Consider the following 15600-nt stretch of genomic DNA (forward strand, 5'->3'; position numbering starts at 1 on the left):
GACCTGCCATATAGGCAACCAGGGTTTTTGATTTCGGGGTTGTGCACTCTGGGTATATTCGTGTTTCCACAACCCACAGAACACTGACATGAGTTACAGGATCTTTAATGTGAGTATTTTACCTTGTGCATTTGAAGGGATTTAAAGCAAAGCACTAACAGGTCTGCACTTGCGCTGACCTTGGAGATTGAAAAAAGACACCTCCACATGTAACCTATCATGTGCCGATATCGAGATCGGACCCAGGACCCTCAGATAGCAAGTCCATTGCTGTTATCTTCTCGGCTGTTATGTCCGTTGCATAGGATGATGGGGTGGTGGTATAATGCAAGACGAGCAGTGTTGGTCCTTGTCTGGGTTCATAGGATGATGGGGTGGTGGTATAATGCAAGACGAGCAGTGTTGGTCCTTGTCTGGGTTCATAGGATGATGAGGTGGTGGTATAATGCAAGACGAGCAGTGTTGGTCCTTGTCTGGGTTCATAGGATGATGGGGTGGTGGTATAATGCAAGACGAGCAGTGTTGGTCCTTGTCTGGGTTCATAGGATGATGAGGTGGTGGTATAATGCAAGACGAGCAGTGTTGGTCCTTGTCTGGGTTCATAGGATGATGAGGTGGTGGTATAATGCAAGACGAGCAGTGTTGGTCCTTGTCTGGGTTCATAGGATGATGGGGTGGTGGTATAATGCAAGACGAGCAGTGTTGGTCCTTGTCTGGGTTCAGCACCGAAACCACTCTCCTCCACATCCTGAATAACCTACTGCTAGCGTCCGACTCAGGACAGATCTCCCTTCTCACTCTTCTCGACTTGTCAGCCACCTTTGACACGATAGACCATTCAATCCTTCTTTCCCGTCTTCATTTAACATTTGGTATCAACGGCACTGTTCTAAACTGGTTCAAATCTTATCTCACTGATCGATTCCAGTCTGTCATTGTTGATAATTTCCAGTCTGAACCCGTTAATATTGAACATGGAGTCCCACAGGGATTTGTTTTAGGCCCAGTGCTCTTCACACTGTACACTGCTCCTCTCGCTGAAATTATCAACCGCCATAATGTCAGTCATCATTCTTATGCTGATGACCCTCAACTCCAGAAGAGTGATACACCTGAAAAATTGTCGTCGCTCTTGCAAGAAACATCTAACTGCTTCCTGGATATTCAAACTTGGATGACTAAACAAAAACTCTCTTCCATTACAACTGACACAATCAAACTTGGCAGTACATCCATCCCTCTTTCCAGTTTAGTCAGGAACCTCGGCTTTGTCCTTGACAACACACTGTCCATGCAAAACTTTATCAATCAGACATGTCAATCCTGCTACTGTCAACTGCGGCGCATCAGTTCCATCCGGAAATATCTGTCCATTGACGCAACATCTAGACTTGTCGTTTCTCTCATTCTCTCTCGCCTCGACTACTGTAACTCTCTATTGTCTGGTTTGCCTGCTTCATCCATTCAGTCCCTTCAGCGCATACAAAACTCTGCTGCCCGACTCATCCTCAGAAAGAAAAGATCTGAGCACATCACTCCTCTTTTGCAACATCTCCACTGGCTCCCTGTCTCACACCGAATAAAGTACAAGATCAGCACTCCATGCTGCGAATGTCTTCACAAATCACCCCCTTCCTATCTCTAGGAATCCTAGCTTCGGATCCACTCCATTTACGCATACCCAGATTCAAACTATCAACTGATGGTCGCCGTTCTTTCTCTGTCTCTGGACCTTGCAATTGGAATGAACTTCCTCTTTCGATCCGTCAAGTCTCCACACTCAGCTCTTTCAAGTCTGGCCTTAAAACCCACCTCTTCCCAAAATAGCCTCCCTTCCCTGCCTCTTCCTTGTCTTCAGTTTCTCCAGTTTTAGAGTTATGCGTGCGTGAGAATGACTGGTGCGAAAGCGCTTAGATTTGTCTATGCACAAGATTTAGCGCAATATAAGTACCATTATTATTATTATTATAGGATGGTGGGGTGGTGGATTAAGCAAGACGTGCAGTGTTGGTCCTTGTCTGGGTTCATAGGATGATGGGGTGGTGGTATAAAGTGCTGGTCCTTGTCTGGGTTCATAGGATGATGGGGTGGTGGTATAAAGTGCTGGTCCTTGTCTGGGTTCATAGGATGATGGGGTGGTGGTATAAAGTGTTGGTCCTTGTCTGGGTTCATAGGATGATGGGGTGGTGGTATAAAGTGTTGGTCCTTGTCTGGGTTCATAGGATGATGGGGTGGTGGTATAAAGTGTTGGTCCTTGTCTGGGTTCATGGGATGATGGGGTGGTTTTCTGGGTTCATAGGATGATGGGGTGGTGGTATAAAGTGTTGGTTCTTGTCTGGGTTCATAGGATGATGGGGTGGTTTTCTGGGTTCATAGGATGATGGGGTGGTGGTATAAAGTGTTGGTTCTTGTCTAGGTTCGTAGGATGATGGGGTGGTGGTATAAAGCACGACGTGAGTGTTGGTCCTTGTCTGGGTTCATAGGATGTCTGGGTTCATAGGATGATGGGGTGGTGGTATAAAGCAAGACGTGAGTGTTGGTCCTTGTCTGGGTTCACAGAGACCCCACCCCTGAGGAGCAGGGGGCCGCTGTCGTCATTCAGAAAACATGGAGAGGCTTCTGGGTACGCAAAGTGGAGCGAGCAGGAACACCAGGTCTGTGTGTGTATGGGTGTGTGTGTGTTTGCGCGCGTGCGTGTGCGTGTGTTTACACGTGTGTGTGCGCGCGCGCACGCGCGCGTGTGTGTGTGTGTGTGTGTGTGTGTGCGGGATGGGCTACAGGCACTGATTTGACATGCCTTATGTCGGTATGGGCTACAGGCACTGATTTGACATGCCTTATGTCGGGATGGGCTACAGGCACTGATTTGACATGCCTTATGTCGGGATGGGCTGTAAGCACTGATTTGACATGCCTTATGTCGGGATGGGCTGCAGGCACTGATTTGACATGCAACAGGCAGGAACAACGGTATACAGTGGACACTCTGGACACAGCTGGACGATCTCGTCTTCGCTGACGACCTGGCGCTCCTGTCACACAACCACAGCCAGATGCAGGACAAGACCACTCGCCTGGAGACCACGTCAGCCAGGACAGGGCTCAAGATCAACAAGAAGAAGACCGAGTTGATGAAGATCAACACCACTGCCAACACACCAGTCACAATCGATGGAGAGCTCATCAGGGAGGTGGAGTCTTTCGTCTACTTGGAAAGCGTGTTGACCGACAGGGAGGCACGGACCGAGACGTCACAGCCAGAATCGGCAAGGCAAGAACAGCTTTCATCATGCTCAAGAACATCTGGGCATCTGGAGCAATCAGTATGAAAACCAAACTCCGCATCTTCAACTCCAATGTGAAGTCAATTCTGCTCTATGGATGCGAGACATGGCGGACAACACAGACGATGCAGCAGAAGATTCAGACATTCTTCAACACCCGTCTGAGGCGCATCTACAAGATCCGATGGCAGGAGAAGATCCGAAACGAAGATCTGTGGGAGCGAGCGGGACAGGAACCAGTGGCCAAGCAGATACTACGGAGGAAGTGGGGCTGGATCGGACACACCCTCAGGAAGCCAGTATCCAGCATCACATGCCAAGCCCTGACCTGGAACCCGCAGGGAAAGAGGAAGAGAGGCCGGCCTGGCAACAGCTGGAGGCGAGATACCGAGGCAGAGCTGAAACAGCAAGGGACAAACTGGACTGGAATGGCCAGAACAGCCCAGAAAAGAGTGCGATGGCGAGGAGTCGCCGATGGCCTATGCTCCACCAGGAGTGATGGGCAAAATGAATGAATGAATGAATGTGTCGGGATGGGCTGCAGGCACTGATTTGACATGCCATATTTCGGATTGGGCTGCAGACACTGATTTGACATGCCTTATATGAGGTTGGGCTGCAAGCACTGATTTGACATGCCTTATGTCGGGATGGGCTGTAAGCACTGATTTGACATGCCTTATGTCAGGTTGGGCTGCAGGCACTGATTTGACATGCCTTATGTCAGTATGGGCTGCAGGCACTGATTTGACATGCCTTATGTCAGGTTGGGCTGCAGGCACTGATTTGACATGCCTTATGTCAGTATGGGCTGCAGGCACTGATTTGACATGCCTTATGTCAGGTTGGGCTGCAGGCACTGATTTGACATGCCTTATGTCAGGTTGGGCTGCAGGCACTGATTTGACATGCCTTATGTCGGGTTAGGCTGCAGGCACTGATTTGACATGCCTTATGTCGGGTTGGGCTGCAGACACTGATTTGACATGCCTTATGTCGGGATGGGCTGTAAGCACTGATTTGACATGCCTTATGTCGGGATGGGCTGTAAGCACTGATTTGACATGCCTTATGTCGGGATGGGCTGTAAGCACTGATTTGACGTGCCTTATGTCGGGATGGGCTGTAAGCATTGATTTGACATGCCTTATGTCAGGATGGGCTGAAAGCACTGATTTGACATGCCTTATGTCGGGATGGGCTGCAGGCACTGATTTGACATGCCTTATGTCGGTATGGGCTGCAGGCACTGATTTGACATGCCTTATGTCGGTATGGGCTGCAGGCACGGAGGAAAACGCGAAGGCCCAGGAACATTTGCAGAAATCTTGGGCTGTGATAGAACCCGGCCTGGAGGACCATGCCTTGATTCTTTTCAGGTACACAGTCCCCCCCCCCCCCCCTCTCTCTCTCTCTCTCTCTCTCTCACCCTGTCTCTCCCTGTCTCTCTCTCTCCCTCTCTCTCTCTTAGTGTTGCACCCGTGGGCACTAGTTGGACGCGGGGGACCACACCAGCGCTGACTGTCCTAAAACCCTCTTGGGTGGGGATGTAACTTGGGCTAACATGGGCAAGACACCCTCCACTAACATCAAATTGTAGCCCACATAGTCGGGACTACAGCAGTTGCCTCCTCTGCTGTTCTGATGGTCATAGTCATACACGACTATCACACATGCGCACCTGTCTTCACCAACCGTCGAAATGATGAAATGAGCTTTATCTACCACGCAGTGAACAGTTTGTATGGAGAGCTTTCTTGGTGATGAAATGAGCTTTATCTACCACGCAGTGAACAGTTTGTATGGAGAGCTTTCTTGGTGATGAAATGAGCTTTATCTACCACGCAGTGAACAGTTTGTATGGAGAGCTTTCTTGGTGATGAAATGAGCTTTATCTACCACGCAGTGAACAGTTTGTATGGAGAGCTTTCTTGGTGATGAAATGAGCTTTATCTACCACGCAGTGAACAGTTTGTATGGAGAGCTTTCTTGGTGATGAAATGAGCTTTATCTACCACGCAGTGAACAGTTTGTATGGAGAGCTTTCTTGGTGATGAAATGAGCTTTATCTACCACGCAGTGAACAGTTTGTATGGAGAGCTTTCTTGGTGATGAAATGAGCTTTATCTACCACGCAGTGAACAGTTTGTATGGAGAGCTTTCTTGGTGATGAAATGAGCTTTATCTACCACGCAGTGAACAGTTTGTATGGAGAGCTTTCTTGGTGATGAAATGAGCTTTATCTACCACGCAGTGAACAGTTTGTATGGACAGCTTTCTTGGCTTGTGTTGTAGATCTGTTGTGTGGAGGAACAACCACAATGAGTAAATGAAGTTTCTCTGCCAAGTAGTGAACAACATGGAAGCTCTTATATGCTCCAGCTCTGACTTTTGTATTGACGAACAATCCAAACAGATACAAAGCAAATTTCTCTTCAAGGGAGTGAACAGTTTGTATGAGAGTTTTTAAATGCTCAAGCTCTGGATTTTTGCTTTACAAGTGTCATGTCAAAGACACATTCAATGGATAAGAAAAATAAAGATCGCTAGTGTAAAAAAGTGTGAATTTAGCAATAAAGAAAAGGGTACATAGGGAGAACGAAGATAAAGAGATGATTTAAAGAGAGGGACTCAGGGAAGGAACTGCAAGGTGTGGCCTTCTTGGCAGCGGGATGGGGACAGAGTACTGTTAAAAAAGATATTTATGCTCAAATGGTGTTCAAGGCGCTGAACATGTACAAAACTAAATAATTGTAAATGGACGGGATGATATAATGAATTTACACTCTCACTGTAAACACGCATCATGACACCACTCATACAGCTCACTTGCACACACACACACACACACACACACACACACACACACACACACACACACACACACACACACGTTATATGCGTGTGTGTGTGTGTATGTGCGCGCGCGCGCACGCCCGCGTGTGTGCAGACTAAGATATCTGTACTGTTTAGATAAATGGGTCAGAGAAGACTGGAAAGAAGCTGTAGAAGTGGAGGGTTTGATGGTAAAGAAAAATGTGTTCCAAGAGGGTTGGACCCCAGAAGGAAAGAGTACAGTGGAAGAAAGACACTGTTCTGACAGACACAACACTGTGGACCTAATGATGATGATATGGACACTTATACAGCGCCTATTCTGGGTCCGACTCAAGCTCTAAGTGCTTTACAACAGTCATTTGCACAGCAGGCTGCCTGCCTGAGTAGAGCCGACTGACGGCTGCCATTGCCGGGCGAATATCATTCGTTTCCTTTGTCATTCAATCAGGTTTCAGTCACGCATGCACACACACACACACACACACACACACACACACACACACACACACACACACACTCGTACAGACGTGTAACATTTTACGTGTATTGTTTTGTTTGCTTACCCGCCGCGTAGGCAGTTACACTCCGTTTTCAGGGATGTGCATGCTGGATATGTTCTTGTCTCCATGACCCACGGAACGCAGACATGGATTACAGGATCTTTAACGTGCGTATTTTATCTTCTGCATGTGTATACACACGAAAGGGGTTCAGGCATTAGCAGGTCTCCACACATGCTGACCTGGGAGATCGGAAAAATCTCCACCCTTCGCCCACCAGGCGACATTACCGGGATTGGAACCCGGGACCCTCAGATTGAAAGTCCAAGTCTTTAACCACTGGGCTATTTATGTATAGGGAGCTGTTCAAGAAGTGTCCTGACATCATTCAGTACTTCCACTTCTACGACGACGAGTGGAACAGAGTGTTCTACGCGGACTACAAAGGTGTCTACCCCGAGCAGCCGCCAAACACCTGGTTCGTCGTCTTCAGGTCAGTCTTCCTTACTGTTGACCATGTCTGTACATCTTTTTCTGTGCAAACTCAGAAGCTGTCAGTTGTCTGGTGGAAATTTTTGGTAATGTAGTGTTCCTACTCTCTGCCGTCTGTGGAGCGGTGGTCCGCTGGTAATGCGCCCGACTTGGAATTGAGTGTCCACGGGTTTGAATCTGATGTATGTGGACTGGGATGTGTAATCTCTCCTCCTGCAGACCTTGAGTGGTGGTCTGGACGCTGATCCATTGCTAGTTATGTGAACGGTGTTGCAAATGTCTGATCCATTGAACATAGCGATAAACAGAGGTCCTGTCTGCATAATGCATTTAGCTTTCGTAAACGAACCCACGACAGCGAACCGGTTGTCCATGGCAAAATTATTTACACTTTGATAGAAAAACACAAACATTTCCAGTGGCGCTGCACTGTGGCGATGCAGTCTTTAACATGCATATTTGATCTTCTGCACGCTTGTACTCATGTAGTAGGTTCTGGCACTGACAGGTCTGCGCATTGGACTTGGGAAATGAGAAGAATATCCACCCTTAACCCAAGCATCAGGCACCGCCACCGGTATCCGAACACAGGACCTTAAGATTCAAAGTCCAACGCTTTAACCACTGGACTCTTGTGCGTATGCAGTGACCGTTTCAGAGACGTGTTCTACGTTCAGTGTGCACTGACTGTTTTCAGAGAGGTGTTCTACGTTCAGTGTGCACTGACTGTTTTCAGAGAGGTGTTCTACGTTCAGTATGCAGTGACTGTTTTCAGAGAGGTGTTCTACGTTCAGTGTGCACTGACTGTTTTCAGAGAAGTGTTCTACGTTCAGTGTGCACTGACTGTTTTCAGAGCGGTGTTCTACGTTCAGTGTGCACTGACTGTTTTCAGAGAGGTGTTCTACGTTCAGTGTGCACTGACTGTTTTCAGAGACGTGTTCTACGTTCAGTGTGCACTGACTGTTTTCAGAGAGGTGTTCTACGTTCAGTGTGCACTGACTGTTTTCAGAGAGGTGTTCTACGTTCAGTGTGCACTGACTGTTTTCAGAGAGGTGTTCTACGTTCAGTATGCAGTGACTGTTTTCAGAGAGGTGTTCTACGTTCAGTGTGCACTGACTGTTTTCAGAGAGGTGTTCTACGTTCAGTGTGCACTGACTGTTTTCAGAGAGGTGTTCTACGTTCAGTGTGCACTGACTGTTTTCAGAGAGGTGTTCTACGTTCAGTGTGCACTGACTGTTTTCAGAGACGTGTTCTACGTTCAGTGTGCACTGACTGTTTTCAGAGAGGTGTTCTACATTCAGTATGCAGTGACTGTTTTCAGAGAGGTGTTCTACGTTCAGTGTGCACTGACTGTTTTCAGAGGCGTGTTCTACGTTCAGTGTGCACTGACTGTTTTCAGAGAGGTGTTCTACATTCAGTATGCAGTGACTGTTTTCAGAGAGGTGTTCTACGTTCAGTGTGCACTGACTGTTTTCAGAGGCGTGTTCTACGTTCAGTGTGCACTGACTGTTTTCAGAGAGGTGTTCTACGTTCAGTATGCAGTGACTGTTTTCAGAGAGGTGTTCTACGTTCAGTGTGCACTGACTGTTTTCAGAGGCGTGTTCTACGTTCAGTGTGCACTGACTGTTTTCAGAGAGGTGTTCTACGTTCAGTATGCAGTGACTGTTTTCAGAGACGTGTTCTACGTTCAGTGTGCACTGACTGTTTTCAGAGAGGTGTTCTACGTTCAGTGTGCACTGACTGTTTTCAGAGAGTTGTTCTACGTTCAGTATGCACTGACTGTTTTCAGAGAGGTGTTCTACGTTCAGTATGCAGTGACTGTTTTCAGAGACGTGTTCTACGTTCAGTGTGCACTGACTGTTTTCAGAGAGGTGTTCTACGTTCAGTATGCAGTGACTGTTTTCAGAGACGTGTTCTACGTTCAGTGTGCACTGACTGTTTTCAGAGGCGTGTTCTACGTTCAGTGTGCACTGACTGTTTTCAGAGAGGTGTTCTACGTTCAGTGTGCACTGACTGTTTTCAGAGAGGTGTTCTACGTTCAGTGTGCACTGACTGTTTTCAGAGAGGTGTTCTACGTGAAGGAGGAGACGCTGGTGGTGCCCAGGATGCACCTTTCCATCCCCACCTGCATGCTGCGTGTCATCGACAACGACACGGGACGCCAGCTACCCACCATCTTCCAGAAAGTGGCGCCCTACGTCTACAAACAGAACAAGGTTGTGTACCGTGGGGAACATAGAACACTGGTCACATAGAACAAATAGGGTCTTCAAGTGGATACAGAGCACTGACCATACAGAACTAGGTGGGTGTTCTGGGGGAAACAGCACTGACCATACAGAACTAGGTGGGTGTTCTGGGGGAAACACATAACTGATCATACAGAACTAGGTGGGTGTTCTGGGGGAAACACATAACTGATCATACAGAACAAGGTGGGTGTTCTGGGGGAAACACATAACTGATCTTACAGAACTAGGTGGATGTTCTGGGGGAAACAGAGCACTGATCATACAGAACTAGGTGGGTGTTCTGGGGGAAACACATAACTGATCATACAGAACTAGGTGGGTGTTCTGGGGGAAACACATAACTGATCATACAGAACAAGGTGGGTGTTCTGGGGGAAACAGAGCACTGATCATACAGAACTAGGTGGGTGTTCTGGGGGAAACAGAGCACTGATCATACAGAACTAGGTGGGTGTTCTGGGGGAAACACATAACTGATCATACAGAACAAGGTGGGTGTTCTGGGGGAAACACATAACTGATCATACAGAACTAGGTGGGTGTTCTGGGGGAAACACATAACTGATCATACAGAACAAGGTGGGTGTTCTGGGGGAAACACATAACTGATCATACAGAACAAGGTGGGTGTTCTGGGGGAAACACATAACTGATCATACAGAACAAGGTGGGTGTTCTGGGGGAAACAGAGCACTGATCATACAGAACTAGGTGGGTGTTCTGGGGGAAACACATAACTGATCATACAGAACTAGGTGGGTGTTCTGGGGGAAACACATAACTGATCATACAGAACTAGGTGGGTGTTCTGGGGGAAACAGAGCACTGATCATACAGAACTAGGTGGGTGTTCTGGGGGAAACACATAACTGATCATACAGAACTAGGTGGGTGTTCTGGGGGAAACACATAACTGATCATACAGAACAAGGTGGGTGTTCTGGGGGAAACAGAGCACTGATCATACAGAACTATCAAATCAAATCAAATCAAAAACACTTTATTAATCCACATGGAAATTAAGTTGTGCAATCACAGGCTCATTGTAAACACTGGCATAAAATCATGCGCAACATAAGAAGAGATTAAAACTAGTCAAATAAGAATTCCCAATAGCTGACGATATACTAACCCCACCCCACCCCCACTCCCACCCCCACACACATACTCATGTTAAGACAATAGGGTATTGCACAACAATACTAACAAATGAAAACATCCAACAAAAAAAGGTTATAAGATTACTAAAAATGACATGCGCGCGCACACACACACACACACACACACACACACACACACACACACACACACACACACACACACGTTAAGACCATAAGGTATTGTACAACAATACATAAATAAAAACATCACAGGAATAAATCGTATATATAAGTAAAATGCACACACACACACACACACACACACACACACACACACACACACACTCATTCACACACACACTCACACACAGACAAACAACGTATGCATGCACATAACATATTGTCACGCCAATAAAATTAGAACATTAACATTAAGATACATGAAATCCAAGTAAAATAAGAAAATATTTAAAAATCACTTCCGATCACACACACACACAGAAATGCTTGCTTGCCCGTGCTCACCCGCTCAGTCCCACATGCACGCATAATGTCTGCTCCCATACACTCGTCTGCTGGTGAAGTTCAGGTATTGCTGTGGCGAGGGGGGTTGGGGGGTGGGAGGGTAAACTTAGTGTATTGGATGTTTTGATTGTGTGCGCGAATGGCTGTAGGAATAAATGAATTAATGTATCGAGATGTTCTTGCGAGTGGAGCTCTAAACCTACCACTTATGTCTGACCTTCTGCTATTAATGTCATCATGTAGTGGGTGGCTTACGTCGGTCAAAATTGTTATTAGTCTGTCAGTCAGTTTTCTATTGTGCATGTCGCTAAAGGTGTCTTGTATTATACCCACCACCCCACCCGCTTTCCTAATGACTTTTTCCAACCTGCATTTGTGATGTTTGGTCAGGTTTCCCCCCCAGCACACGGCTCCATATGTTAAAACACTACAGACAACAGATGTGTAAAACATTTGGAGCATCTGCTTGCATACATTAAAAGATTTCATTTTTCTAAGACAGTACATGCCACTGTTGCTCTTTTTAATGAGTGCAGCTGAGTTTTCATTCCAAGACAGATTATTGTCGATTATCACACCAAGATATTTGTATGAGTCTACTTGTTCGACCACTTCATTTTTTGTGATGATTTTACTTAAAGCTGATTTCTTTTTTCTGAAGTCGATTACAAGCTCTTTGGTTTTGCCAACATTCAGCTCAAGGAAATTTTCTTCACACCAGTTCACAAACCTGTCAATTTCTCTTCTGTAGTCAGCGTCATCGTCATCAGTAATAAGTCCTGTCAGTGCGGAGTCATCTGCAAACTTAACGAGGGGACACGAATTGGTCAGACCTCTGCATTCAGCCATATACAAGGTAAAAAGAAAAGGCGAGAGGACTGTGCCTTGTGGTGCACCTGTGTTTATGAAAGAGACAGTAGACATAAAATCATTTAATTTTACAAACTGAGGCCTTTTAGTAAGATAGTCTAAAACCCATAAAATCGTCGGAAAAGCGAGTCCCATGTGCATCAGCTTTTTTGCTAAGAGGTGAGGTTGAATTGTATTAAAAGCACTAGAAAAATCAAAGAACATCAAGCGGACACAGGTATTTGATTTGTCTAGGTGTTCATAGATTTTGTTCAAGACAAACAGTATTGCATCATCCGTACATCTGTTCCTCCTGTATGCAAATTGCAAGGGATCTAAAATGGTTTGACAGACTCCTGCAAATAGACAAGTATCACTCTCTCAAAAACTTTCATCACAGCAGATGTCAGTGCTACAGGACGGAGGTCATTCATACATGAAACATGTGTTTTCTTGGGTACAGGTATAATGCAGGAAGTTTTCCAGATAGATGGTATTTGCATTCACTAAGAGACTGATTAAAAATAATTGTTAAAATCTGGTAGAGTTGAGCTGCACAGTATTTCAGTGTATTTGATCGGATCATATCAGGACCCAGTGCTTTGTTTGGTTTCACTCGTTTTAATTGTGAAAGCACTTCCTCTTCAGACACAACAATGCATTCGTCCTTCTTAACATTTAAAATATCACTTAAATCTTGTCTTTCTCTGCTAAAATCGTGACAATCAAAGCGAGCAAAAAAGTCATTCAGTTTGTTTGCTTCTTCTGATGATAAAACCGTTTCTTTCTTCCCCCCCCCCCACCCCCTTTCTACCTTTGTATCCACTCATTAGTTTCATCCCTTCCCACACCCCTTTCATGTTGTTGCTGAGTAATTTGTTTTCTATTTTCCGCTTATAGTTTTCTCTGCCCTCTTGCAAGTCTTTCTTAACCTGTCTTTGTGCTTCCCTAATCTCTTCTTTTACCCCTCCCATAAAAACACTTTTCTTAGCATTTAGAGTACCTTTGATCTGTTTCGACATCCAGGGTTTGTTATTGGCAAACATTTTAACATCTCTAGCTGGAACAACACAATCTTCACAAAACTTAATGTAATTTGTAACTGTATCTGCTAATTCACATACATTGTCCGTGGCCTCAACAAACACATTCCAGTCTGTGCACTCAAAACTACCTCTTAAGGTGTCAATGGAGTCAGCTGACCAGTCACGCACTGACACTTTCACAGGCGGCTGACGTTTAACTAAAGGTCTGTATCGTGGCAACAGATAGGTTAGGCTGTGGTCAGAACGTCCAAGGGGTGGTAGCTGTACAGAAGAATAAGAATCCAGTACATTAGAATAAAACAAATCAATTGTCTTGTTCTCGCGGGTTGGGACAGTAACATGCTGGTAAAAATTTGGAAGTGTCTTTTTAAGAGAGCAGTGATTAAAATCCCCGGTTAAAATTTTCAAAGAGTCAGGTGCCTTTGCCTCAAGATCGTGTACGTGGCTGGCAATTGCGTTCTCTGCTTCACTCGCACTGGCTTTGGGGTGAATATACACAACTGTCAGTTGCACGTGAGAAAATTCCCGTGGCAAGTAGTATGGCCTGATTCCAAGGGTCATGAACTCTAACACAGGTGAGCATTCCTTATGTGTGACAGTGATATTGTTTGGATGACACCATTGTTTGTTGATAAAAACACACACCCCACCTCCCCCCTTCTTCCCCGCATCTTCAGTCCTATCCCCCCTGAATAAACTAAAACCATCTAAAGACACTTGTTCATCAGCAGTAAAACTGTTTAGCCACGTTTCTGTAAAACACATTAAACTGCACGTTTTAAAATCGGAGCAGGATAAAATGTTGGCCGAAAGTTCGTCTGTTTTGTTTCTGAGTGATTACACATTGCCTCGATCACAGTTGGTAGATAGGGTTTATATTTTCTTACCTTGTTTCTGGCTCTGACACCACCCTTCCGACCTCTTCTGCGGGGCTTTAGCTCCTTTGGAAAATCGAGACGAGGTCGGATCTTGGACAGTGCAGACGACCGAAGTCGAAGTAGGTCCGCGATGTTGTAGTGGGTGGGCGCGGCAAGCCAGTCATGGTTGACACCAGTTGTTTGGCTAAAACAGCCCCACACAGACAGGAGCAGCAACAGCAGGCACACCACAACACACTTGGAACAGTCACACACCATCTTGCACAAGTATAAAAAGGTTAATACAGGTAAAACTCCACAAAACACTAAAAAGCACGAGCCTGCAAAAACACCGTGTCGCCACTGAGCACAGCGCCACCACACTCACACTAGGTGGATGTTCTGGGGGAAACACATAACTGATCATACAGAACTAGGTGGATGTTCTGGGGGAAACACATAACTGATCATACAGAACTAGGTGGGTGTTCTGGGGGGAACACATAACTGATCATACAGAACAAGGTGGGTGTTCTGGGGGAAACACATAACTGATCATACAGAACTAGGTGGATGTTCTGGGGGAAACAGAGCACTGATCATACAGAACAAGGTGGGTGTTCTGGGGGAAACACATAACTGATCATACAGAACTAGGTGGGTGTTCTGGGGGAAACAGAGCACTGATCATACAGAACAAGGTGGGTGTTCTGGGGGAAACACATAACTGATCATACAGAACTAGGTGGGTGTTCTGGGGGAAACACATAACTGATCATACAGAACTAGGTGGGTGTTCTGGGGGAAACACATAACTGATCATACAGAACTAGGTGGGTGTTCTGGGGGAAACAGAGCACTGATCATACAGAACTAGGTGGATGTTCTGGGGAAAACACAGAGCACTGATCATACAGAACAAGGTGGGTGTTCTGGGGGAAACAGCACTGATCATACAGAACTAGGTGGGTGTTCTGGGGAAAACACAGAGCACTGATCATACAGAACAAGGTGGGTGTTCTGGGGGAAACAGCACTGATCATACAGAACTAGGTGGGTGTTCTGGGGGAAACACAGAGCACTGATCATACAGAACTAGGTGGGTGTTCTGGGGGAAACACATAACTGATCATACAGAACTAGGTGGGTGTTCTGGGGGAAACACAACTGATCATACAGAACTAGGTGGGTGTTCTGGGGGAAACAGAGCACTGATCATACAGATCTAGGTGGGTGTTCTGGGGGAAACACAACTGATCATACAGAACAAGGTAGGTGTTCTGGGGGAAACACATACCTGGTGATGCAGAACTAGGTGGATGTTGTGGGGAAACACAGAGCAGTACTCATACAGAACAAGGTAGGTGTTCTAGGGGACACAAAACACTAGTCATACCCGTGCTTACAGTCCTAGTTCCAGGTTCAAGGGGGCGTCAAAGTGTGCGGACCTCCATAGCATCGTCATCGTCTCCCCCATTATTCATCATCATCATCCGTCATCAAACCATAGAAAACAAAATGTTCCAAGTTGTAGGACAAAAAAAGCAGAAAACTGAAGGCTGGTGGTTTTTTTTAGTGTTTACTTTTGTATGACGACAGAAAGGCTACACCTTTGTCGCGGAGGCTCGCACTCTGAACCAGCCTCTGATCAGTGGTGCGTGGCGAATGCGTCTGATTGGTTCGTCCGCTGTCCTGCCAACCCCCCGCTCAGGAGAGGTGACCAGCAGTTTTGTCACCAAGGAAGTCCAGGACTACTACGTGTCCAACCCTAAAGACATCCTCTTCAGGTAACTTTTCTTTCCACCTTTGGGATCATTCTGAACCATCTTGATTAGTTTTCATTCACTTCAGTTGGGG

At 46.1% G+C, this 15600-nt stretch overlaps 1 protein-coding gene across 1 annotated transcript in view; it reads left to right on the plus strand.

Annotated features, from left to right (window-relative positions):
* The window catches only part of LOC143283195 (androglobin-like), a 200635-nt gene that overhangs the window by 120421 nt on the left and 64614 nt on the right, over positions 1 to 15600 (plus strand). Inside the window, exons 20-24 of the mRNA XM_076589370.1 lie at positions 2560 to 2654; positions 4570 to 4663; positions 6981 to 7115; positions 9177 to 9330; positions 15343 to 15530. Of these exons, the coding sequence (XP_076445485.1) occupies positions 2560 to 2654; positions 4570 to 4663; positions 6981 to 7115; positions 9177 to 9330; positions 15343 to 15530 (666 nt within the window). The remainder of the gene's footprint in view (positions 1 to 2559; positions 2655 to 4569; positions 4664 to 6980; positions 7116 to 9176; positions 9331 to 15342; positions 15531 to 15600) is intronic.

This window comes from Babylonia areolata, chromosome 6 (genome assembly GCF_041734735.1).
Source record: "Babylonia areolata isolate BAREFJ2019XMU chromosome 6, ASM4173473v1, whole genome shotgun sequence".
In the NCBI taxonomy this organism is placed as follows: Eukaryota; Metazoa; Mollusca; class Gastropoda; order Neogastropoda; family Buccinidae; genus Babylonia; species Babylonia areolata.